This window comes from Pezoporus wallicus, unplaced genomic scaffold (assembly GCF_028554395.1).
Source record: "Pezoporus wallicus isolate ANWC-B61680 ecotype Strahan unplaced genomic scaffold, APGP_CSIRO_Pwel_v1 contig_8717, whole genome shotgun sequence".
Lineage (NCBI taxonomy): Eukaryota > Metazoa > Chordata > Aves > Psittaciformes > Psittacidae > Pezoporus > Pezoporus wallicus.
In genome coordinates this window covers 372,232-397,877 of record NW_026640825.1, presented here as the reverse complement: position 1 = coordinate 397,877, position 25,646 = coordinate 372,232, and the positions used below count along the sequence as shown (strand labels likewise).

The 25,646-nt window shown below is 47.1% G+C and overlaps 1 protein-coding gene across 1 annotated transcript; it reads right to left on the bottom strand.

The window, feature by feature from the left end:
- Window positions 1–1,785: 1,785 nt before the first annotated feature.
- ADAM28 (ADAM metallopeptidase domain 28) lies at window positions 1,786–20,158 on the bottom strand. The gene is made up of 24 exons (XM_057420859.1): window positions 20,079–20,158; window positions 17,828–17,928; window positions 17,377–17,453; window positions 15,828–15,906; window positions 14,779–14,855; window positions 13,603–13,798; window positions 13,264–13,326; window positions 12,972–13,043; window positions 12,298–12,467; window positions 11,567–11,651; window positions 10,221–10,351; window positions 9,237–9,414; window positions 8,421–8,510; window positions 7,809–8,004; window positions 7,013–7,115; window positions 6,184–6,340; window positions 5,459–5,539; window positions 4,829–4,907; window positions 4,616–4,706; window positions 4,165–4,264; window positions 3,448–3,513; window positions 3,055–3,132; window positions 2,036–2,104; window positions 1,786–1,936 (listed from the first exon to the last, which is right to left on the bottom strand). The coding sequence occupies exons 1-24, from the start codon at window positions 20,128–20,130 to the stop codon at window positions 1,904–1,906; spliced, it is 2,424 nt and encodes an 807-aa protein (XP_057276842.1). The 5' UTR covers window positions 20,131–20,158; the 3' UTR covers window positions 1,786–1,903.
- Window positions 20,159–25,646: the final 5,488 nt, after the last annotated feature.

Below are 25,646 nucleotides of genomic sequence, written 5' to 3'. Positions count from 1 at the left end.
AATAAAGAAGCGTTTCTCTAATGGGGAAGAAAGCTATACTCTTCCAATACAATCTATCCTAAACCACAGAGACCCGCCTCGCTCTTCAAGCTGTAATTTCATCACATCAGTGTTTTGCAGCACATAAAGTACTTGATTGGCAACCCCAAAGCAAGCCCAGAAGAAGAAATTGGGGGTTTTAATATGCATTTTGGTATCGGAGACGATGGATCTGCAGCGTGTGGCTGCAGGAGGGTCACTGTACAGGGCAAGGCTCTGCATTGGACACGTAACTGTGCAGTTGTGTGTTCAGCATCCGAACAAGGTGATGTGGATCAGGGTTTCAGCAGGTGAGAGCTGGGTTGTGAACCTGTAGAAGGTGTCAGGTCCTCCACGGACTGGGCTCTGGTAGACCCTGGTGAGAACCAGGCAGAGGTTGGGGTTGGTGTGCGCAGTGCTGGCCCAGGGCCCCAGCTCTGGTTTGGAAGCCAAAGTGATCTTCTCCAGCAAAGCCCCTGTGCCCAAGGGCTGGAAACTGCCTTCCTGAGCCACCCTCTAATTGGTTTGGATCCGTGTTTGGATTTTGATCCTGATCCAAACTCAAATCCAGTTCAAACTGGACTGTCTGTAAAATCTGGAGTGCTTTTGGTCCAGGGCAGTTTTGTTTCTCTCTTTTATTTCTTTTTCTTTATTTTCTGGTAAAATTTTTATTCCTTGAAACACACTTCTGTGTGCTTAAACTTGAAACTCTTGATGCCAACCACTGATGAATATCATCAGTGCCAAGGGTAACAATAGCATCAGTGCCAGCACCCTCGCAGCATCATTAGCATCAATGCCAACAGTATCATGCACATCTACGCCAGCAGACCAGTAGTGTCAACAGTGCTGATGCCAACAGGCGTGAAGGAGTGAAGAACCCCTCAGACATAAACCATCACGCAACGCCTCATGCTGTGATGCTGTCCCATAATAACACCCCCCGTGCCCAGCCTGGTTCTCATTAGTGTCTTTACAATAACACCCGCTGGCGCAAGAGCAGTTAGATGAGAACACCAAGGTGTGTGTATCCTGGAAGGGAGAAATACTTGGATGTCTCTGGAGCCATGGGGCAAATGAACTCCGTGATGGAGTTTGTTGACTCTGCCTTTCTAAACCCTCCTGTCCAAGTGTGGTGGTGGCAGCTGGAGCTCTTCTTCACCCGGCACAGCTGGGAGCACTTGCAAGCAACAAGTGGTTTGGCTCCTGCACGCTTTGCTTTGGAGCACGTCTCCGGCTCTCCCTGCTCCACAGGGGAGTCTTCTGTCACAGGAAACCTATGGGATTAGTAAGAGAATTCAGTCCAAAAGGATCTTTCCAGACTCAGTGCGTTTCCAGTGCATAATCTCATTATTGTGAGGCAGGCTCAGGTTTGAGGACACAAACTGTTCTCCAGTGAGAGCAAGAAGGATTTTCCTGTTCCCAGAACTTGCACTCGAAGGACAAGGCCTGGTCTGATGGTGAAGAGGGGGCTGCAGAGATCCAGAAATGGAGTTCACAAGCCTGGATCTCTGCTTCCCCGAGGATCTCAGGTCTGTACCCAGGAAAGCTGTGTGGCTGCAGAGCATCCCAGTGCAGCCACCTCTTGCAGCGATGGCCTAGGAGTTAGGATGTGCTGAGCAGCTTTCACAGCTTACTCCCAGTCTACTCCTCAGTGCAAGCAGCGATTCTGCTTCTGTTTGCTTTTGGACAGTAGCTTGGTGTCATCACCAAAGAGTTCCTTGCCCTTTGCACACCAGGCCTGTTCTTTCCAAGCTGTCGGTTGTTCTTGTGTTAGAGCACAGGAAGGCATTCTTGGTTGTCTTTGCAGAAGTGGAGGAATCAAGGGGCAAACGACTTGTCCCTGAGGATTTCAGGTATCTCGATCAGCCCAGCTTCAGAAGCTTCATACCCTGGGGTTCATTGGAGGTTTTAAAGCCTACATGGGAAAGGAAGGAGTTAAATCACAGCGTGCTTGGTGCTCTTTCAATGAATTACATCCCGAAAGAGCTGCTGCTCACATTTGAGCTCAGGTTACCTTTGGTGGAGGTGGAGGTGGAGGTTTGCCTTTGGGGACTGGAAGATGAGCTGGCTTTCTCTCTGGTGCCTGAACAGAAATGAAGTTTTAATGTCATTAGGCTTCCCTGCCTGAGCAGCTGCAGAACCTCCCCAGACTTCAGCTGCTCCTACTCTTCTCATGTATTTCCTACAGCATTTTCCTAGTGGAAAAGCTATGGGTGGATTAGGTTAATCCGTCCACGTGCAAGATGTCACCCATAATGCACAGTGGGTATGGGGCTCCTGTTTCAGAAGACCACGGAGCTGTTCTCAGTGTTTAGAGTCATCTGCATGGGAAGTTAAAGCTGGTTACGTGGTCAAGGTGTGTGCTGGGGAGAGCATCTCCAAAGACAGGGGAATTGAAATGTCTTCAGAATGCAGCTGATATGTGATGTTTAGTCCTGATCCATCGTTCTTTAGGCAGGCAGCAGCCTGCAGTTACGTTTCTGGTCTGAAGATGGTTTCTGTACCCTTGTGTCAGATGGGCATGGGGCTTAAATAACAAGATGGTAGATATTCGAGGGAGGAGTTTTCATTTAAATAGGATGCTTTGGGTTTATTAATGGCAAATGTTTGTATTCCCAGTATTTGTGAGAATTCAATATATATATATGTACATTGATGGAGATCCCCTCACAGGTGGCACCTTTAGAGAACAACTGCAAGACAGGGGCCGTTGCAGACATCTGCAGTAGCAAAGATGCTCATCATTTGCATCGTGTTTCCACCTGAGATCCCTGTTGGTTTGGACTCCATGCACTATTGCTTGTGAGATGTTCTGGTGCTGGGTTACAGGACCCCCTGGCACGGATTAAGAGCCTCTTGTGCAGTTTAGGATTACGTGGCACAAAAGGGGGCTCCTACCCTAAAGGCTGTGTGGTTTGGATGTCTGTGAGTTACGGGGGTTTAATGAGAGTCAGAAGCTGAAAATCCCAATTGACACCGGATGGCCCTTTGCAGCTTGGTGGAAGGTGTGTGAAGGTACAGGGTTATACTCACAAAGGTCTCTTCTGTGTGAGAAGGGGCTGGCTTGGTAGAAGGAACAGGAGGTGGGGGCCCTCTTGGCCTTATGGCAGGCTGTGAAGACAGAGAATACAGGATATATTGACCCTATATACGTACTGTGAAGGTATGCATCTGCATGTTCCCATGGGAACATGCAGGCTTGTGTTCTGTGTGAAAAGAGCATTAATAGGGATAAAAGGATGCATTCTTTTCGGAAGCAGGGATACTTTTTGCTATCTGGCCCTGGGAAAGCACTCAGGGCCTTACTGGCAGTGCAGGGATTTCTTTAGCCTTTGGGGCTGGGGTTCTCCACCATGGCACGACCTGGTGGGTGCTGCCTTCCCCAACCACGGTGTGGAAGCAAAGGCATGGCTGGGAAGGACTTACACTGTGGAGCTGTGGTTTGTTTTCCTGCAGCGGAGGTACAGGGAGGAGAAGTTTCTTGTCGTTCATCTGAAAACAGGGAACAGTTACACCTGATGGAGCCTTTGTCTGGTTCAAGAAGACAGGCTGAGAAAGTTGGGGCTGTTCAGCCTGGAGAAGGCTGCGTGGAAACCTCAGAGCAGCCTTCCAGTATCTGAAGGGGGGCTATAGGGATGCTGGGGAGGGACTCTTCATTAGTGACTGTAGTGACAGGACAAGGGGTAACGGGTTCAAACTGAAACAGGGGAAGTTTAGATTGGATCTAAGGAGGAAATTCTTTCCTGTGAGGGTGCTGAGGCACTGGAATGGGTTGCCCGGGGAGGTTGTGAATGCTCCATCCCTGGCAGTGTTCAAGGCCAGTTTGGATGAAGCCCTGGGGGAGATGGTTTAGTGTGAGGTGTCCGTGCCCATGGCAGGGGGTTGGAACTGGATGATCTTGAGGTCCTTTCCAACCCGAACTATTCTGTGATTCTATGATTATCTTTGCTTTACTGCACACAGATTACTCTGGGACCTAGGGCCATGTGCTTTCCCCATGCTGGGATTCACAGCCCTGCCCTCTCAGCCTCAGACAAGGGGTTTGAAACCCTGCTTGAAGTGTAGCACGCTTTGATTGATGATTTCTGATGTTCCAACCCCTCCATTACAATCCATAGGGACCAGAGCTGACCCAGCCCTTACCTTCTGGGCAGGTACTGGCAGGACAGGGTGTTCTCTGTGTCTTTGTTCTTGATCCACAAAGACTTGGTTCGTGGCTCCAGGTCCCCTTCTGGTCTGGCAGCTAGACAAAGATTCCATATAACTGTGAATCTTCACCGGACTGAAGCGAAAAGAACTTGAATGCCTGCCTTATTCCCAATGGTGTGTTATGGAGTACAAGTATAATACATAAGTCCTTTCTTCCCCTTACTTTGATTATTTAGGATTAATCTTGAGAGCTACAGTTTCAGGGCTTCAGTTCTCTCCCAGCTATGGGATTTCTGTCATGGACCAACTTCCTTGGCTTTCCAGTGCCCAATTCCCTCTACCCCCTTTGGAAAGCTTTGCTTAAAACCTGTGCAGGAGTTGCTTGGCTTTTTAGGTTTTGGCTGTGTGTGTGGGGGGTTTGACTCAATAGGGGTTAGCTTTTTACCTCTTCTTGAGCACTCGGGAGCGGATAAGGACCACTGCCACTGCTGCCGTGACAGCAAGGACAGCCAGCACGCCAGCGACTATAGCGAAGCCTGTCAGGGAGAGAAAACACAGGTTGCTGTTCCTTAAAGGATCCGCTATTGCTAAGAGTTTTCCCATCGCATTGGGTGGCAGAGTGATGTTCGTCACCAGGTCTGGGTCCCACTTCACTTACTGGTAACAGCTGAGGAACTGCCGCAGGTTGGTGGTGCCCATCCCTCCTCGCACTGGCATTGCAGCTCGTGGTCACACACCTGGGGGAGCACAGATCACTTCAGGATGGGAGTATGAGTGAAGCTCTCAGTGGCTCCTGGTAGGGTTGTTGAAGCTAAGTCTGGCAACTCTCTCATTTTACTTGCACTAAGATTTAGCATAGAGAATAGTGGGTTTGTGCAGTAAAGGGCAGGCCTGGCTGGCTGCTACCTTGTGCCTTTTGCAGGTGTTTCTGCAGTAAAAGCTGAGTGCAAGGCACAAAGCAGCAGTTGCACCTGTAGGTCTCTATATGTTCAAATGGGATGAGCACAGTTTTCTTCCTAAACCAGAAGATGACCTGCAAGAGAATAGCTGTGATTCTGTGGCTCAGGGCTCAGAGGCAGTGTCCATCTCTTGTTATCAACTTAGCAAAAGCATTGATGCTCTATCGGATTAGATTTGCTTTCATAAGGATACAGAAAGCTTCTGACTCCACAACCTTTGCAAGTCCCTATCCCAGTGATCTAAATACAGTCATCAGTAAGTTCTGTAGCTGTTATGCTTGATTTTCTTGGGTATTCTAAGTTAATAGCAACAAACACTGGTATCTTACAGCATGTCCGGTACACTTGGCAGAGCAGTTGGTTGATCTAAAGACATCTTCAATGTAGACACATTCTCCATTGCTGCACACCTGAAATGCACAGAGCAAATGGTAATGAAGTGATTTATGGCTTTCAGAACAGGCAGGGCTTGCACTTCATTGCGTAGAGTGATGGGGAGTAAAAGGAAGCATAGAAGCAGGTCTGCAAGTCACTAAAACCTACATTAGGAGTTTGAGATGTGAATGTGATTTTTCACTTAACCTTTGGGCCTTTTATAGCAAAGGGGAGTGACAAAGATGTCCAGATATCGCTGCTTTCCACTCCTCTTCTGTCCTTCACCCTGCCCTCCCCTCCCAGTAGAAATATATAGCAAAGGAAATGGGAATAGCCCTCGGTGATGCCTAGGACATCTATTATGGAAAGAATGAAAAGTATAATACAAGTATGATCTTTTAACCTTCGTAAAAGGGTTTGTTCCTGTTGCCATGTGTGTTTCTGTCAGTAATAAAGTAAGACGGCAGTCAAGCGTAAGGCAATGGGGAAGAGGCTGTTTGCTTTGCTGCAGGTTTGTGAGAGATGTAAGGCAGAAGATCTGGCAAATAGGATCAGCAGAAGTTTAGTGTCCACTTCAGTCTTCCCAGGTTAAAATCTCCCTTGTCTGGTAAGAGGGCTGAGGATGTAAGCAGCATTGAAAGAGGGGACACAGTAAGGAGAAAAGCTGGTTTCTACTGACCATCCCGTTCCCGCACTTGGTTCCATTGAGAACCATCCCTGGGTCTGCTCCTCCATTTCGAGGGAAACTTGCTTTGCAGGACTCAAAAGTCACCAGGCTCCCATCCTGGGGCATCTCGTTCCCCCCAGTGCAGAACAGCTTCCCACACATGATGTCTCTGGAAGGAGATCAAGAGCCGCTATGGAACAGCGGCACGGCACCGCAGGACTATTGGAGCTGGTCTCTCCCCCAGCTGGAATTTGTTGTGTGCTGGCACTCCCGAGAAAGGGATTTTGGTTTCGGGTGTTCCCAGGTTGGTTTGTGAGCAGAAGGTGGCAGGTTCCTGCTTCCTCTGGAGCTTATGAGGGAGCCCAAATGGGTTGCAGAAATGAGTATTTAACGGTCCTCAACTTCAGAGGTTCACCTGAGGTCCAGGTTCCCTGTCCAGAAATCCCTTCCCTGTACTTAACTGCACATGCATGCACACACATGCAGGCTTGCACATCTGTATGTACTCATACATGTAGGATACATCCCTATAGGATACACATACATGTAGGATACATCCCTATAGGATACACATACATGTAGGATACATCCCTATAGGATACACATACATATGAGATATATTGCTATAGGATACACATACATAAGAGCTCTAGCTCTTTCTCAGGCTGATCTCATGATTTGGAAACCAATTTTCATAGGACTGGCTTTACCACGTCATTCAGACTGACCCAGAGGGGACACATGGGCGCTGCCTAAAGCAGCGCGCTCTGCTTCCATCTCTTAACCGCAATGGGAACGGTCTCCTCCCGGATCCCAGCAGATTCCATAACACAGTGCTTACCTTTTTTCACACGGGACGTGACTGCCTTTTTCTTTCCTGCAGTATCCATAATATACCCCTTTCTCGTTCATCCGGTAACAGGAGGCTGCGCCTTCCGTGGCCTCTGTGATAGAGGAGAGTTCAGTGGGGTTAGTTTGGGTTCTCTGCCTGTGAGACCTCACAGCAGTCAGCTTCCTTTACCTGGGTAGGAAATAGCCTTTCCCAGTGACGGTACCCACGGGCCTAATGACCCTCTGGCCCTTCATGCATTAATTCTGCAGTGTTGCTGTATGCACCAAGCAGAACCTGTCCTGTGTGTTCTCCCTATGGACCAACAGACCTCTCCTACGAGAGGGGACGTAGTGAGGACTGGAGACTGTTTAGGACTGGGAAGGGGATAAGCCACCACACGCCTTCAGAAGCATCAAGGCATGCCGAATTTGGACTTTAAAATACAGGCGTTTCCTCTTCCTAACAAGCAAGAGCCAGCTCCACTCCGAAGTTCCCTTAAAAGCATTGTGTGAAAGAGGAATACACTTCCCACTTCCCATTTCTCTAGAAGCAGTTGGCATTGTACGCCCTGCGCTCCTGCTCAGTGGTTATAACCACTTAGGATTGCATATAAAAATAACAACTGAGTAGATGCTACAACCTAGAAATCATACACACAATATAAAGCGTAAGTAACGTATATGCTCTATATAAAGCATAAAGATGCTTTGCAAAAGGCCTTTGGTTTGCCTGCAGACAAAGCCTTTCCCTTTATCCCTCCTTTGACCGATGCAGACCGATTTTCCCAGTCCCGGGTTGTACTCACGTGCTCCAAAAGCAGCTTTGCACTGGTTCTCCCGGGTGGGACAGTGTCCCATGTAGCAGTAGCCCTCGCCGTAGTTGCAGGGATGCCCGTTCACGCGGAATCGATCCGCTGGGCAGTGCTCAGAGAAGCCAGTGCACATCTCAGCCAGGTCACAGTCGTGCTTAACTGCTCTGCACACAGCTCCTGACTGCTTGTACTGCAAGGAGGGGGAAGCAGTGCCGCACTTGAACACATGCTCCTGTGTGCTGTTTAAAGAGCCCACTGAACCAGAGGTTAAATTAGGGGAGACAAAGCTCAGCCTCGCTGCGCAAGGTGCACGAGGAGCCGGGTCTCATTTAAAGACGAGGTTTTTGCCTGGTTGTGCCCCGGCTTTTCTTTCCAGGAGTAATTGGGTAATGAAACCGCTCCTTTCTCCAGGATGCTGGGAGATGGGGTGAGTTGGTAGTTGTGGAGTGGTTTGGGATGGACAAAGTGCTCTTTGATTACAGGGCTGGGTCAGTAATCACAATTAAAGGGGATTGGCTCTTTTAAGAGGTGCATTACTGCTTTCCCGGGGGGAAAAGCGCTGTACCCTTGAAACTGTGGGAAGGTGGAGCTGGGGAGGAGCCTTACCTGGCAGTTTTCACAGCACTCTCCATGTGCACACGTGGAACCTGCAGTCAGTTTGCATGACTCGGGCTCGCAGCACTCATTGGTGCACTCCTGCGGCAGAATCAGCAGTCAGAGCTCTGCGCTTCAGGGTTGGGTTCTCTCTGCACTGCATTCCCAATGGCCCACCCTGTGCTTGGTTACTGAGGGAGGGAGGGATGCATTGGTCTTGCCCTTGGCTTTCCTGGGAACCGTGTTCACTGGAAGCCAAGCCAGTCGCTGTGGGCGAGCACATAAAGGATACCAAGTGCGCTGGGTTGTGCAAGTGTGGATGGAAGCTGTGCAGGGAACTTGCTTATTTCCACCCAGACAGTTTCGTATGTGTGGCTTTTCCTCACTCTCAGTTCCTCTCTTATAGAATCATGTAGGTTGGAAAAGACCTTTAAGATCCTCGAGTCCAACCGTTAACCCAGCACTGCCAGGCACCACATCCCCAGGTCTTAGGGATGGTGGCTCCATCACTGCCCTGGGCAGCCTGTTCCAATGCCTGACAGCCCTTTGGGTGAAGAAGCTTTCTCTAATATCCATGCTAAACTTCCCGTGGTGCAACTTGAGGCCGTTTACCCAATGCAGCACAACAAACCATGCTCTCACCTTCCCACTGTTTGGTACACACTGTATAGGGTGGCTGCATTGCAGATCAGCAATTCGATGCTCCACAACATTTCAGCCAGCTTTGAACTGGCTGCCTGAGAAAGTACCAGAAACCAGCTCCTAAACAGCCTGAATAAAGCTCTTTGCCCCTTCCAAGTATTGTTTTGTTCCCGTTTATGCAGATACCTCAGGAGTGCCACAGTCGCATTCCTCTCCCTTCTCCACAAAGCCATTCCCACAGGATGGAGGTGCTATGATGCTGTTTTTGTCCGGGATGTCAGTTAAGCATTTGGGCATGTCACTCAGCATGTATTTCTCAAAACTTTGGAGGCTGCAAGAGCTGAATTTCTTGGGGATGATGGAACTGTATTGAGAAGGCAGAAGGGTTTATGTTAGGGTGGTTGTAGGCAAGGGGAAGCAATACTCCTTACAAGAGAAATTCAACAAGTGACCATCCCCATTGAGTGCAACCATTTTTATATATATATAGATATAGATAGATAAGTACAATGGCTACCTTCTATGGGGAAAGAAAAGTGGGAACAAGCAGATCAGAAGTAGTTAATGTACTACATGTAAAGACTGCATGTTATAAGTGTAAAGATTTAAGCCTGGTCTATACAGACTGTGCGTGGATGCTTCGTGCATTAGGAGTTTTCCATTCGGACACCCAGCAGCGGCTCAGGATGTTCAACCAGAGGTGAAAATTGAGCTGAATTCCTCTCTAATGGGTGTTTATTGCAGGTACAAACACCTGATGTGGTTTTCCTAAGAGTCATCAGGGTCGAGAATGTAAAACATACTGTAGGTTAATCCTGGGGAAGCTGTGTCCCGAGATCCCACTGTTGGTATGTGCTGCCCTCATTGTAAGGGAGGAAGGGTGTATGGTTTGAGGTGAAGGCCTCCACCTCATGTGCAAAGCTAATGTCACCCAAAAGTGACTGAAGTTGGGTTTGGGTTGGGTTTGGGGTTTTTTGGAGGGCCTGTAATCTGCCTGCAATATCTTACAAGGGCCTGGAATGTCTTCATTTTTCTCTCCGTATAATTTGAATGGAATCATCCATTAACAATCAATAATTACCAGTCCATTTGGAACCTGGCAGCTTGTCCAGAGCCCGCCATGGACCACCCCATGTGTTGGCCCCTTCACCTTTCCATCCTGCCTCCTACCTGACAGTGTCTGTCATGATGCAAACTTCGGCGCTGCACGTGCAGGCTTTGGTGTCGTGGCTCATGCCGAGGTTGTGGCCCATCTCGTGGGCCATGGTAGCTGCAACTGCGATTTCATTTCTGTTGTGGTCCTGGAGAGACAAGAGCAAAGCATTGTTTCTGTGGGCGTTGTAGAGCAAGCAGGAGCATCTGAGCAGCCGTGTGGCTAAGAAAGAGGGCAATTCGAGTGCGGCTATACTTGCTGCTACGTAAGGATTGATGTGTTCAACCCATGAATGCCTCTACTCCACCCTTTATGCTCTACTATGTTGTAATAGCACTGAGATGATACCACTAACGAGCATGAGTAAATTGGTGTAATTAGTGTTTAAATTAACAGGAGGAAGTTAAGCTGCCAAGTAACAGTGTTAAGGGGAGGTGAACATCTGAAACCCTTCATCTTTCTGGATAGATGCCCCTGTGCTTAGGGTAATTACGTGGGTGAGATATAATTATTACTCATTACACCAAGGTAACTATGGTGTACAGTGCTGTGCATGTAAGGTAAGGAAAGGCAGATGCCATGCTCCATCTTTGCTCTTAGCTTGGCATTTTGTGCCACTTGGAGGGAGGAAAAGTCCTCCTCTTTTGAGTGAAATCCAGGCGTATAAACCCAGGTGACGGTGGAAATGCATAAAGCACACGGCATTATCCTGGCCATACCTTTCCAGCGTAGCACTGCAAATCATTCTGCTCTCAGATGCATCCCTGCACCCTGAGAAGTGTTCTGGTTTTATGTTCATCCTATGGTTTCCTAATGGTGAGGGAAAGCTGGGATTTCTTGTGGGCAGTTCCTCTTAGCACCAGGCCCAGCCTCTGAAGCTGGGTACAGCAGTTGAGCTCCCAGTGCTGTTGGTAAAGTCTGGGATCCGTGTTCCTGTTTAGGCTGAAGTTCACATGCAGCAGTTCCGTCAGCTGAAATTCAGTGGCTAAACTGATGGTATTAAATACGACAGAACTGATTTCCCGTTTGAAACAGGGAACCTTAAGGTAGAGGCACAAATCCGCTTATTTCTGTCTTCTAACTCTAATGGAGCCGGGTACTCCAAATATAAGTGTGTACGATAGATGTTGGCATTTAGATAACACACCCACACTGTGCTTTGTGTGTGCTTCCTTTATCCTCTTTTGGATAAACGATTTCCTCCAAAATCCACCTAATTTCAGCTCAAATCTGACTGAATTTCTACAGTCTACTTAAACAATGGCACAGGCTGGAGGTGCTGCGCACCCCGCTGCCCGTGAGCATTCTTTGCTGGTTGAGCAGGAAAACCTTTAAGGATAATATAAACAAAAAGAAATCAGACCTGAATAATACCTGCAGAATATGTATCACTGCAGATGGATTTGAGAAAGGCTAATCCAATCGTTGTCCCCTCAAAGTCATAGCCTCTGTAAGGAAGAAGAAAGAGTGAAATGCAACACTGTGAGCAGGGAGCAGCTCTGAAGTCAAGCTGGCTTCACTACAACCAGGCTGAAGGCTTTAAGCATATTCTCATTTCCAGCTCTGGTTTGCGTCCTGATTTAACACAATAGTTGAGGATGTGTTTAAAATCACTGCAAATCGAACAGAATGGAATACTCCTTTCATTTTAGTTCTTGAAGTATGCCACAGTTATCGGACTTAAGGCATCTCTTTGAGTGTAAAGAGCTTGATGAAGTGCTCTAGATGCAGCAAAGTGCTTGGATGAAGCAGGGCCACTGAACGTGAGCCAGGAGAGCCAAGTGAGTGCTGGTTTAGTTTGGCCATGTGCGTTTCCCCACTGCTAAACTCCATGTCATAGCTCTGGAGGTGTTAGACCACGCTGCAGTCTTCAGGGCACTTGGCTGTGCCAGAGCAGGGAGAAGGAGAGACTGAGGTGGAGCACAAGGGATTCACATAGAAAAGGGGGATTCTGTGTCCTAGCTGGTGATTGTGCTCCGGGAGGTAAATAAAGGTAAGGAAAGGGAGCGTGCATTTCTTTCTTTTGCCTTGGGATTAGTACAGGCTGGTACTCTGTGGTTTGGGAATGCGAATGGGAAGCGGACCGAAACGCACGTGATCAGCTGAGCGTTGTCGTTCCTTTTCCTCTTCAGCAAGTCTGAGAGCCTCCACTTGGAGAAACTGTCCAGGGTGAACCCTGCAGCGTGGCTCAGGAGGCATTTGTCAGCGTCTGTCCAGATTTCCAGGCCAATTAAAGCCACGTAGATGTTAATGGCCTTATAAACCTGCCGCCGAGGAACAGCGAAGGATGAAAGATGTTACAAAGACCTCTGAAACAAACTGACCCTGGTACTTGGTTCCATTTCTCACTTGAAACAGAGTCCACTCCAGGCCCGGTTTCAGCTTTTCCATGCTTTAAAGTTGCAAAAAAACCCTCAAGAAACAGAACATGAAAACTTATTCCCTCCCCCCACCCCTTTAAAGCAACTACAAAAGTGGCTTTAAAATACTTGGGAATTCCAGCAATATTTTGGAAGAAATCAGGAATCACTTAATTCTTGATGGATTTCAATCCTTCTACACAAGGGTAAAGAAAATATGGTATAAATCTCTATCAAAATCTCGTATGTGAAGGCAAAGGGCAGGATGATGTGAACGTGTGTTAAATTTGTTTCAGAAACGATAATTTTCAGTTCAGTTTTCTTTCTTGTCTGTAATAATGGAAATTCAGGAGGCAAAAGCAAAGGAGCTCTTCAGTGACTTGGGTTTTAGTCTCATCTTGCTCTTACCGTGTTGATGTAATTGACCATTCCAAAGATCCTTTGCCTTACAGTTTTCACGTTTTTCTCATACTTCTCATACTGAAAAGAAATGGGAGTGTGTTAGGGAAAGGAGAGGTAAAAAATGATGACTCAGAATAGCCCACTGAAGGTTGCCTTGCAAACCCCCCCATGCCTGCTCTACTTGCTGCCATCTTTCCAGTGCAGGCTTCTATCAGGCAACGTGTTTTGAGATCAGGCCCTTTTCAAATGTGTGCCTATGAGTAGGATGCAGAAGAGGACAACTTGTTTCAGTACTCACCAAACTGTTGTCTGCAACTATGTAGACTTCCAGATACTTTTTTGCTTTCAGGTATGCTTTCATCTAGGGAAAAGAGACATTTCGATGGCTTCTGAGACCTGTTGCAGTCTCAACCTTTGCCATTTCAAACCTTGAATCTTAGAACGGTCTGGGTTGGAAGGGACCTTACACATAACCTCGTTATGAGGGTATTTCTTTAGCCAGGCCATTTAGAATGGGACTGCTTTGTTTGGAAATGATGAAAGGTAGGCTGGGTATTAAAATGGTTAAGATTAGGGAAGATAGGCTAAAAAGATAGGCCTGTACTTATGGGACTGTTGCTCGACTCTAAGGACTTACTTCTGGGCTGTTGCTGGATTTGAAGATGTCACCAGTGGGGTCATTTGAGTCTTCTTCCCAGGTATTATTGACCAGACCACAGGTTTTGATGGACTCCTGTTTGAGTTTCTCATACTTGTAGACTGCGTGTTCATCGCTGTCTGAGGCTCCCAGGGGTTCAATGAGGTACTTCTGACCGCGGGTCTCAAAATAGCCACTAAGAAAAGGAGTTAAAACATCACCTTTTGAATCCATAGGGCTGAATCAAGACAGCAACGTTATCCCTAGCAGCATTTAGCACAGGCATAGGCACCACTGCCCACACTGCAATGGTTTGGCAGCGTGCAGACAGAGCATACAGCAGTTTAAAAGCAGAAATCAAAGCTGCTGAGTCAATTGGAAGATTTGCCTGCTCAGTGAATCTCTGAGACCATCAGTCAAAAATAAACCGGTTTAGCAATTAATTCCATTATGTCTGGGGCTTTTGTGCTTAGCAGACGTGACTGACAAGTGAATTTCACTTGAGTGGGGCATTCAAAGGTGAATTTCAATCTCAAACCAAAAGGAAAAGCTGCAGTATTGAAAGGTATTAAGAGTTCTGAATCATTTTGAGGAACAGATGTCAAAATGAGTGCTCTGTGTTCACACGTAAATGCCACAAGATAGGCAAGAATTGGTCAGAGACAGTCTGGGGTTTGGCCACGTGCCACTAACCACGGGGGAAACGTTCTGCTGCAGCTTCTCAGACTCGAGAGCCTTCCTCTTCCCTTTTTGTATTGCACGGCTGCGTCTTCGGGGATTAGAAAGGAATGGATTCTTCTAACTGAGCTTTTCATACAAAAGCCTGAGCTTCCTCACCCTGTAACTGCTGTGGCACTGAAAATGATGTAGCCTTCTCTTGAGGTGTCAGTGGAGCATCTACAGCTCAGAAGCATCAACCCAAGTGTTAAGCGTGAGCATCACCGAGTGCTGTGCATCCTGATCTAATGTGGAATTTGTTATCTAAATGTATTGTTATAGATGTTTCTTCAGCTTCAAATTTAGAAACTCTGGAAGTTGAGAAAGGCAAATTTTTCTCCCTTTTCTCCTTATAAGCACCCCTTTCTTCCAGACATCCTCATCCTTTTTATATTGGAAAATTTATCTTCCTAGAGAATGCACATTCTGCCATTATTGGGAATTAAACCTCCATCTTACCTTAGGCCCTTGCAAGCACTGATGCTCGCTATGGACTCAGCATCATTCTGAATGTAACCTTCATAATAACAGTGATCCTGTTTAGAAGGAAAAGATAGATTGAAGTGATTTTTTTGGGCCAGTTCATTGCAGTCAATGAGACACAGCCCACTTTGACAGATGCCAAACCACACTAGCTACAAGCTACAACAACTATGAATTGAGGTCCATGCAGAATAGGTGCTGTTTGCTTTTCACAGGATCCATTCAGGGGGTGAAAGTAATTGGAGCGATCAGATATGGCATCTTTTTCCCACCAAACCCCCCCGACCACCATTCTTTATGCACATTTATTTCACTCAGGATCCTCCTGTTCCTGCTGATCACTCCGTGACAAAGAATACTGGGCTTTGTATTCCAAATCATGTGTTAAAACACGTTGGACATCATCGGACAAAGAGCTTCGGGTGAGAGCTTTGTTGAAGATCAGCCCCACGAGTGCACGGTAGGTTAAGACAGAACGAGTACAGTGGCTTCCTTTGTGTCTGCATCTGAATGCCTCATTTGTCATGGCTCAGAGAAAGCACCTGGGGTGACCTGCAGCACGTTTGTGGGGAGCGTGGGTGCCAACAGGAACCATGAGGAGATGTCTTAGTCGGGATCGATGGTCTCACTGAGGTTAGGGGGGGAAAGCAAGTCACGGAGCTGTGCAGAGTAAGCAGTCAGGAGGTGGGAAGCAGTGGAATGACCTTGGCTCCACTCCCTTTTCGGACAAAAGAGAGAGATTTGGCTCGACAAACGTGTTCATCGGCCGTTAAGTAAACGGTGGTTGACTTTCGAAAGTCAGACTGCGTGTCTGGTTGGCAACAGGTATAAGTCAGCGTAGCTCTGCTGGTCACACGTTGCCTCTCCCCTGTCCCTTCAGAGGCAGCCTGAATTGCAGTGCTTAAACCTTGCTTTAAAATCTTGTCTCATATCTGCTGTTACTGACCCGTTATTGTGGACCCATGGATCTCACCTTGACCTCCTCAAGACTTGCAAGTATGAGGGAAGGAAACCTTTATTATTACCTTCATCTGAGGGCTTGTGGTTATTTGTCGACCGTCATCAGAATAAACTGTTTCAGTATAGTCTCTAGCCAGTAGGTGCCTGCAAAGAGTCAAGTGCCATTATTACCCAAGGGGAATTGGAGTCGTCTAGAAATGAGGCAATTACATAGCACACAAAGTATGGAGGGAATGCAAATGATTACTCAGAGTATTATTAATAGTATTAGATTGAAAACTAGGGAAGCAAAGCTGCTGGGTGGGGAATTCTGCTGGCTCCTGATCCCTACTCAAACAAACAAAGGGACTGCTCTAAAATAAGAAGGTAATTAAAGCCTACTTACTCCATTGCTATAAACTTATCTCCTTGTAGATCTGAAAGTAAATGTATAATTACATAGGCAGTATTGATCCTTTTTTGGCCTTGGATTTGTGTAGGCTTTTCCAGCACTCCACGTGTGAAGTGGTGCTGCTCAGTTCACCCCTACTGATTCCAGATAGCAGAGGTCCAAGTGAAGGATGCTCTGTCTGAAGAAAGCTCTGTTTGTACCCATACGTGCTGCTGAACCATCAAATTGAAACGTGACTGCAGAATAAATGACTCTATTTCTACAGGGAGAGGTGCTTTGGGGTTCTTGTTAGCAGACCCCTTTGTGATTTGCCATGGCTTTCAGGCTCTTGTGCAGGACAGCACTAAGCAGATGCTTAACTTTAAGCCAGGTCTGTAGTCCTACTAAACCTACCAGCTAAGCAAGTCTCCATTCACTTTGGTTTGGGCACCTACCACACATTGCCCCCGTCCTGTTTCCTTTTAGAGTGGGATTTAGCACAATATAATTCCCCTCCCTCCCCACCCCAAATATTTAGATTAGATTAAACCAGGGCTAAACAGTTAATTATAGTCTCTATTTAACACGAACTGATTATAGTACTATTGTATTTACACAGCCATTTGAAAAGCAGGTTTGTTTGATCCCATGTTAAGTATTACGGTGGAGCCAGCAAGCAGAAAATCATGGCTGTGCATTCTATCAATGCCAGTGTACATCTGGCTACTCGAAGTCCAGCAGCAGCATCATTAGTGTTAATGTAGGCAGTGCTGGAAGCTGAGCTATTAAGGATTTTAATTTATTATTACTATTTCCCATTTTTGATGAGCATACAGAGCCAGCGCAGCCCCATGGCATGGATATCTTGTGCTTCTCTGGAGCTTCTCCCAGCAGAGAGCAAATAAATATAACCCATAGATGAGGAAAACATGTGAAATAGTATTGGAGCATTAAACATTCAGTGGATTTAGCCACTTAGGAAATAAATGAGAGAGCACAGTTAGCAATACAGACAGGTCATTCCATCATGGTTAACATCACGTGCGTGTGTAGTTGTTCACGTTATCAAAGCAGTGACATGATGCTTTCTCCCCCTGCTTCTTACTTTGGGGTTGAAAAGGTGCCTTGACCAAAATAGCTCTGCCTTACAGGAGCCAAAGTGCTGTTTCTTTATGTCCCCAGTGCCCTACAGAGCCATTGACAGTGAGGAATAATGCTCGGGGAAAACACTGAACTGAACCTACTTGTTCTTTTGTAGATGCAGTATGACTTCCTCTCCATTGGCTTTGATTCCATACTCCACTGTGTCATCGTATTTGGTCTGTAAACAGATTGAAGGGTTAGAATATGGGCTGCTATGAGTTCTGGCTGTTACCGAGTCGCCAACTGCCTCCTTTCCCTCCTCTTCCCACCAAAAATAAGTGTTCTGGCAGTTCCAGAACAAGCAGGAGGTCACTGGGCTTCGTGTTCTTTAATTAGAGGAACAAACTCAGCTTTGCAAATGCATTTCTACGTCATGAACACAGACCCAGCTTTACCCAACATGAGATCACTCTTCCAGCTCTCCCCTTTCGTTTCCTTTTGCAAGACCAAGTGTCCGGCTCCAAATCCTCTTACCCTTGAAAACCAAGGGCACTGTGACTGCAGAAAACCTTCCCCATCTCCCAGCAAGAAAAATGATGTCTCTTTTAATACCTCTTTGTTCCTCTCTACGTCTCTTCTGTGCACTGTATGCAGTTTCCGTGGATAAACTATTTCATATTGCTCAACTTCAGGTAGCTTCTTGCTCGTGCTCCCTAGGGAGAAAGAAATGCATATTTAGGCAAGCACAGGATTAACTTCTTAAACACTGTGTCCCATGTCTGCCAGCACTGATGCTTTTGGGCTCTATGGTCATTCATCTGTTGCACCACTTGTTTCTCATGTGTCCTCTGCACGTGCTCGTCTGCTCTGCTGAGCAGTCACCATGTAATGACATGGCCTTAAGGAGGGTTGTTGCAGTGTGGGTTTCAGATGTTGACATACCCGCCTGTTTCCATGCTTCAAAGCACTTTATGCAATGCACTTGGGTTTCTTTCCCCAGCATCAGTAATAGCTGGTGTACAGCAGTCGGGAAAACAGGGATGTGTTAGTCTCTGACAAGGCAGCAGCAGTTTTATCTGCCTCCTAAGCTCTTTAATGTCCTACAAAAGGGCATTTCATCTGAGCTAGCAAATTCTTGAGCACTTGGCACTAAGCACAAGAGCCCGTAGTTATAAAAACCCCAAAGAAAGCACTAGGGACAAAGGGAGAGTGCACCTCCCGTTTTAATTGTCTGCCTCAAGGTCAGGTTTTCACAGGGCTGGGGCATCCAATTGCTGTGATTTCCTGTATCTGGAACAATAGGGCACATCCTCATGCAAATTGTGCCACGGAAATGAACAGATTAATTCTTCAAACTGGTTTATTTGCTAAGCCCTTTCCAAAAGTAATTGCAGAATTAAGTTGGTTGCATGCTGACAGAGCTGAGTGCTGGAGTATGATAGTTGGCATGATAGTATAATGGGAGTAAGTCCCAAGAAGTTGTCTTGTATCAGCTGAGCACAGTGCACAGTGACTATACATGTACAGTGCTCAGTGCACAGTGACTATACATGTACAGTACTCAGTGCTTAGTGATGACTATACATGTACAGTGCTCAGAGCACAGTGGCTATACATGTACAGTGCTCAGAGCACAGTGGCTATACATGTACAGTGCTCAGTGCTTAGTGATGACTATACATGTACAGTGCTCAGTGCACAGTGACTGTACATGTACAGTACACAGTGCTTAGTGATGACTATACATGTGCAGTGCTCAGTGCACAGTGACTATACATGTACAGTGCTCAGTACACTGCTGTTACCAGTGTTAGCAAGCCCCAAGTGCAAGCTTGTTACTGTGATTTACAGTGGTATATTTTATAATTTAAGCATTTATTTTTACATATAAAAGCCTCTTTTGCTTTGCAGACTTAGCCTTTCCATGAGCTTAAAGCACATCCTTATGTAGCGATCCCAACGCTTTATTGTCTTTGTCCAGCTTCAGGCATTGTCTTGAGTCAGTGGCTTTAAAGAGGAGAGAAATCCCTTGGGCTTTGTACAACAGGTGGGAAAATGCTCACAAGGAACAAATCGGTTTGGCCTTTTCCAAGAGCCTCAACCGGGAAGAAAAATCAGTGAGGATTTCCCTGATAATGAAGGTTTGGTTTTGTCAAGAAACAAGCTCTGTAACACCCCAAGCTTTCCTCCTGTGCCCATCTTCAGATGTTCTGTGCATCTCATGAGATCCTAAAGGTACAGGAATGCCAGGGCTCCCTATAGCTATGGAACCCGTGCGTGCCAAGCTCTGCAAAGCTCTGTTCCCTGTTGACATGAGCTGGAAGGAACAATGCACGTGGAAACAACAGCGCGGGCTGTTAAGGGTAAGGCAGGTGAATGCACACAACCTGAAGTACCACAGAGCTGTTAAGGGTACTAAGTGTTTGGATTCAGGGAATGTCATTAACCAAATTCAGACAGAAGTCTTTTGCCTCTGTAATGTATATACAATGCAAATGTCTATACAAATACTAAGTGCTGCCAGTGTAGTAAGTTGTTCCAATTGGATAAATCGTCCAGTCGCTCACAGAGGAGGTTATTTCCTAACTGGCTCACAAAACTAACCGGTTCTGGGTCTTTAGGCAACCCGTGGCCAGTTTTTCCCCTAGTAAATACTTCCCTAACTAAAGAATTCTAGGTAATTGCTTTGAATAGAAAGAGAGAAAAAAGCAACCATCCCGACCTGCAGCAGGACCGCTCTTCCCATGGCTTTAATCCACTGTTGTTCTGCGTTATCTATGTGTTAATCATTATGAATTCATAAAAGCTGTGCAAAGATCCATAGCAACCACCGGTAAAGGGTTTCAAAGCATTGAATCCATACCTTGTTGGAGCAAAGGTAGCAAAAGAGCAGCAAGAAATGGTGTGAGAGTCATCTCGGGTGTGCTTGGCCAGCGATGGTCGCGGTGGAGGGCAGCGCCGGGTCCCCAGGCTGTGAGCAGTCCTCCCTTGTGCCCTGAATGAGAGCAGAGGGAGCGAGTTGTTCAGCTTGATTCTTGTTCCTATATGAGGAAGTGTTTACTGAAGGTGTTGCACAACTTTCAAGTCACAGACTGTTACAGCAAGCGGAAGTTCCTGCTGGTTAGTGCATGTCACACGAGTGGTGATGGATTGATTACTCCTTTCAAATAGGTTCCCTGAAAGTCTCCAGCGCAATAAATAAAGAGGGAGTTGGAGGGGTCCTAAAGTTCCCTTTTTCTACCCTGCCTGGTAAAAAGCTATGGTGGAAACAGTGGGTGCCAAGCGAGGAATGGGAAGGTTTTCAAGAGGTTTGGGGTAAAACAGGTACATAGGGTTTGTGTTCAAGATGTGTTTCAGTTCTCGCTGTTGACCCTTTAATCTGTGTCTGTGAGTCATACTTGCAGTGTAAACACTGAGTAGGTGCTTCTCTACCTTTTCTATATTAGTAATGTTTGCTCGAGGTCCATGTGATAACATCTCACTAAAAGGGGATGCAGACAAGTGAGCAATCAAGGTGGTATCTGACAAATAATGCTCTGAAAATCTGTGTTAGAAAGTTACCTCATGGACGTAGCCTGTTGTAATGAAATAGCAGTGTGCTTCTTAGGGCACAGCTTTCAATGCAGAGCCATTTTATAGTTTAACTTCTTAGATGTTAGAGCGGGTATTACAGAGTACATGGCACTAGAATGGATCATGCTGTATACTTCAGTATGTGAATATAAATCTGCTTTGGCAGCACACGTGCCAGCTTTATATATTCATTTATTATAGCCATGTCTAAATAAGTAACTCTTGAAGTGAGCCTTCCCGGGACAGAGCTGCAGCCTAACCCTCCTGGGACTGGAATGTGGCTTTGGTAGCAGCTCCATTGGGACACTTTAGCTTGGAGACAGAGCGAGCTTGCATTCTGTAAGAAAAGTCACATACCATAGGAACCCGTGATGCATCCCGGGTTAGGAAAGAGCACTTCAGGCACAGAACTCATGAAGCATCCTTGTGAAGAGGTTGGACATCGCCCCGCCAAGGTGTTTGTTTCATCAGAGAGGAGCTGGGTCATCTCTGTCGGTGTCTTTTTAGTTCTGATGTGATGAAGCTGAGTCTAAAGGTCGACAATTTGGTATTAGAAACATTCCATGGATGGAAATGAGCAGTGCAGCCTTGGACTAAATCTGAGAAAGATAATTAAGATAACTGATCTTTGGAAATGAGTGGCTGCTCCCCAGGCATCCAGCTCAGCTCATTCTCTCTGCATGACGCACTGGAAAACCATGTGCCGACCCTACCAATCTCCTAAACTAATGTTCTTATGAAGCTGTGCTTTCATACAGTGTAGAAAGGAGAGTTACTTTATGAATAGACACGGCGTACCAACAGAGAGCTGGCAGTAAGAAGAGGATGGGATGTGGTGAAGGTCTTGGGTAGACCCAGAAGGGAACTGGGTGTAATTCCCGTCTGCGAGTCGAGCGGCGTTTGGTGTTCCTGCCCTTGATTCCATAACAATCCAATGGTGGCTTCTTCCCGCAGAGGTGGAGAGGGGGGTACCTGACAGCAAAACTGCTTCTGGCTCCTTGAAACCCCTTTACCATTGTGCCTTGTCTCACCTGAGCTGTTTGGATGCTCGCTGCAGGGTAAAACTGGGTGGCAAGATTGCCTCAGCATTCAGTAACTGGGATATCAGTGGGTTTGACTCGAGTGGGGTCTGCTCAATGGAAAGAAGGAAGCAGTAAGGGGTGGAATTCACCCCTGCACTGAGGTTCTGACCAAACACTTAGGTTAAGCTGAGTGTTAGAAGTGAAACGGTGGTTGTGTGCTGGGCAGTAGGCTGAGCTCAGGATTTGAAGCCCTTCTCTGCTTCTGCCTTGTCCTAAGGTTCACTTTGAACCGGGTTTACAAAGGTGTTAATGCACTCAAGAGGGATTTTCGGGAGTGGTAAACACCACATGCGTTTCCCCTCTGCTTCATTAGGTACATGCAAGGACACCCATAGAACCACTACAGACAGAGATAAGCAGCTGAGAGAGATAACTCAGTCCTTCTGTCTATCTCTGCTTGTTCCCTTCTGCATTCCCCCCATCTGACCCTGGGACAAACAGCTCAGCAGCTCTGCCTCTTAGCTCAGCATTCACATCCTCTTCCTCCTGGGAGCAGGCTCAGGGGCTGCCACCAGGCCAAGCGTGGGGCTCTTGGTTCAGCTCCCACAGTAACCTGCCCTCCGCCCTCCTTCGTTTGCTTCTCCCAAGCTTCCACCCAAGCCAACCTCCAGGTTGTTTTTCTCCGATGCACAAACAGAACCATGGGGCTTTGGCACCTCCAGCCCTGCGCTCCTCGTTGCTTCCTCCATCTCTTCGCGGCTGCGTTCCAGTCTCCCCACAACCTGCCTCTCCGTGCCAGCCCCAGCCCTTCCCCTCCATCTCCATTGCTGATCCAAACCCCATTGAAGTCAACAGAAGACCTTCTATTGCCTTCCAGGGCCCTTGGACCAGCTCTGCAATTCCTCTTTAAAACCTCCTCCTTGCATAAAGCTTTTTCTTGTGCTTGCCTCTGTTGTCTCACCCATTCCCAAAGTTAATGCTCCTGCTTTTCCTCAGCTACCAATCTCCAGTGGTTTGTCCTTATTTTCTGGGTTCCTGTTGAAGGCTATCATCAGATCACTGCTTTAGACCTATTTGGAGCACTTGGAAAAGTTATTTCCCTTCTACCTATTACTTGCCTGCTCCTCAGCAGCCCTTGGCTACACTTAATACAGGGTTTGATGCAAAGTGAAACGCTTTCACCTCAGCTGTGGTTGAAACTCACTCAGCAAGCACCAGCCAAGTTATTTTTGGTGTGGTTCTAGGCAGCTCACCGACAGTCATCTGAGTTTGACTAATGAAATCATCACAAACTTCGCATGTCTGTCGCCCTTTCTGGCCTCCGAGAGCATTGTAGACATGTATGGGTTGTTACAAGCATGTTCTTCCTTCCCTTTTCTTCCAAATGTAACACAAGAAATGGTTGCTTCATCCTCTTTCTGTATCGGCCTTTGTTAGCTGCATTTTGCTCCATTCTCCTGCACCAATGTCCTGCAGTACATAGAGTAGCGATGCCACGCAGGCTGCAGGTGCTGGAAGGTCCCGTGGGTGCTTGTAGGTACTGAAGGCACAGACCTTTGACATATTTCTTAACAACTTCTCATCGTTTCCCAACGTGATGAAGGTGGATTTTTGAGGGTTCACGCTTCTCAGAAACCACGTTTCTGGCTGTGCCATGCGTTGTGCAATTGTGTGCACACGTAGGGGCTGTTTGATGTTCTCCATCTGCACAGCAGGGCTGACAATGCACATCATTGTGAATTGAGGACCGTGGGCTTAGTTCCCCTTTCGAAGTGTTGCTTCGTGTATTGTTTGCACTTGTGGCATGTGAGGTCTGGCTTGCTTTTCCCAAGGGACCAGGGCATCCTGAGTGCTGTGGCGTGGTGTCTGGCACGATTCTCTGCTGGCTGGCATCCATCCGGGGCTCTGCTTGCTGTGGATGAGGGCAAAGAGTGGCTCAGTTCTTAAAGCAGGGCTCTAGGAGGGAGAAGGCTGTGGGGACACCCACTTAGAGCTGTGCAAGGCAGTGTGTGTGCAGTGGATCCACACCTCAGACCTCCCTGAACTGAACCCCGGCTCTGCCCATCCTCTCCCTCCTTCACCCCTGCATTGTCCATGGAAGGCCCTGCACCTGCCTGCTCTGCTGCCGTCCTGCCAGCTCTGCCACAGCCCGGCCTTCAGCTCAAATCCCTTCCCTTTGGAGACAGCTGGCGAGGCCTCCAGCATCCAGGCAAGAAGAAGCAGGACTATTTAACCTGGATGACCTGTCCTAGTGCCTCCAGCCTGATGGACTCCGGCTGCTCCCCGCACACAGAGAGAACGTTTCATTGAGTCATCTTGCTCCGTGCTTGAGGCAAGAACACGAACAAAGGAGCAACTGTCCAGCCTGAGCTCCCTCTGCAGCAGGAGGTTTTTCCTGGCATAGGGAACTTGATGTGGTTACTGACAAAGAGCTCCCAGTGTGGACAGGGCTACCCACCAGCCAAGCTGTGCTTTGGACCAGCGGGGTGAAGTTGCCTTCCTCCCCTAAACAAGCCCGATGGGTACAGGTGTGGTTGTGCCTGTGTCAGGATGCCATGTCTACCACATCCTTGTGTGGTACCCAGCACACACTGTAAATATGCTGGGCTTTTACATCAAATGCAGCTTCTCTGTCTGTTGCCCAAGCCTGTAAAGGGTGGTTTTTCATGCTGTTGTGATGTGAGCAAGTGTAATGAAAGTGGAAAAGGGAAAAAAACCAACAACCACTGATGAGCTGGAGCATTTGTGGATCCTTTGGCTATAGGGGATTGCAGCACTTGAATGTGTTTCATTGCCTCTAGTGTTATCTTCATTAAATAGACCTTGAAAGTGCTTATTTGACAACAAGCAACCCCTGGTCAGTGTAATAGGATGGATCAAGGGGTTGAACTGCACTGTTTCCTGAAAGATGGGCATCTCTGATTGGAATCATCTCATTTTACTTGTCCAAGCTGCTGTGCATGCTCCAGCTGCTCTCAGGCAGTCCCTGAGCCTTTTCTTGGGTGCCAACATGTACGTGATGTATTCGAAATGCTGGGCTGAGGTAAGGATTTGGGGTTCTTTTGCTTTCCTAGTGGGCTGCGTGGAGGGTGTTGCTTCCAGTGCTGGTACTCAAGGGTCCAGTGTGTCTTTCAATGCCGTTCCTGATGGGATGATTCCAAGGAACTTCTAAACAGCTCTGTTTACTGGGACCTCGTCCTGGTAGACAGGAGGCACAGAGGGCTTGCCACCTCACGTGGTTTTATGAGGAGTCTCAGTCCCTTTATTGCTTTCCCTGCAGCCTTGACCCCAGGGATCATGTGAACAGTTGGCGGTCTCAGCTTTCAGTTGTTATTCTTGTTATTGTGCTGCAAAAAAAAGCAGTTTTCTAGGTCTTGGGGATCTTGAAAATCCAAACCTGAGCACTGCAGACTGAGAGAGCAAATAAAAAGGACTCAAACGCATCATTTACTGCTGTTAATCTCCTGCTCTCTTTGCTATTTGTTTAGGCCTGGCTGATGGTTTTGAATGCTTGGGGTTGGCAGTCGTGAGTCCTCACCTGAGCCTTTCCCTTTCACCAAGAAGCTGCAAGCTGCCCCAGGACAAAAGGTGAATTAAAGCATCCATTTAATCCTGCTTTGCAGATGGGGGAGAGTTTGGGATTAAGGATTCAAGGTCTCACAGGAGGTCTCTGGTGACATAAAGAAACAGATCCTCTAAGCAAAGTAACCTAGAACCTCCACTGGTGATGCTGCGTTGCTTCTGAGCAGCTCAGAGAAAGCTATTTCTAATGTTTATATATATAGATATAAAAAACAGAAATATGTATATTAGGGTTAGATGTCTATTTTATATCT

Coding starts and splice junctions, on each gene's coding strand:
- ADAM28 (XM_057420859.1), bottom strand. CDS start 20,130: ATGACTCTCACACCATTTCTTGCTGCTCTTTTGCTACCTTTGCTCCAA. Junction 11,652..12,297: donor GACAACGCTCAGCTGATCAC/GTGCGTTTCGGT, acceptor TCTTCCTTACAG/AGGCTATGACTTTGAGGGGA. Junction 10,352..11,566: donor ATTCTGCAGGTATTATTCAG/GTCTGATTTCTT, acceptor TTGTCTCTCCAG/GACCACAACAGAAATGAAAT.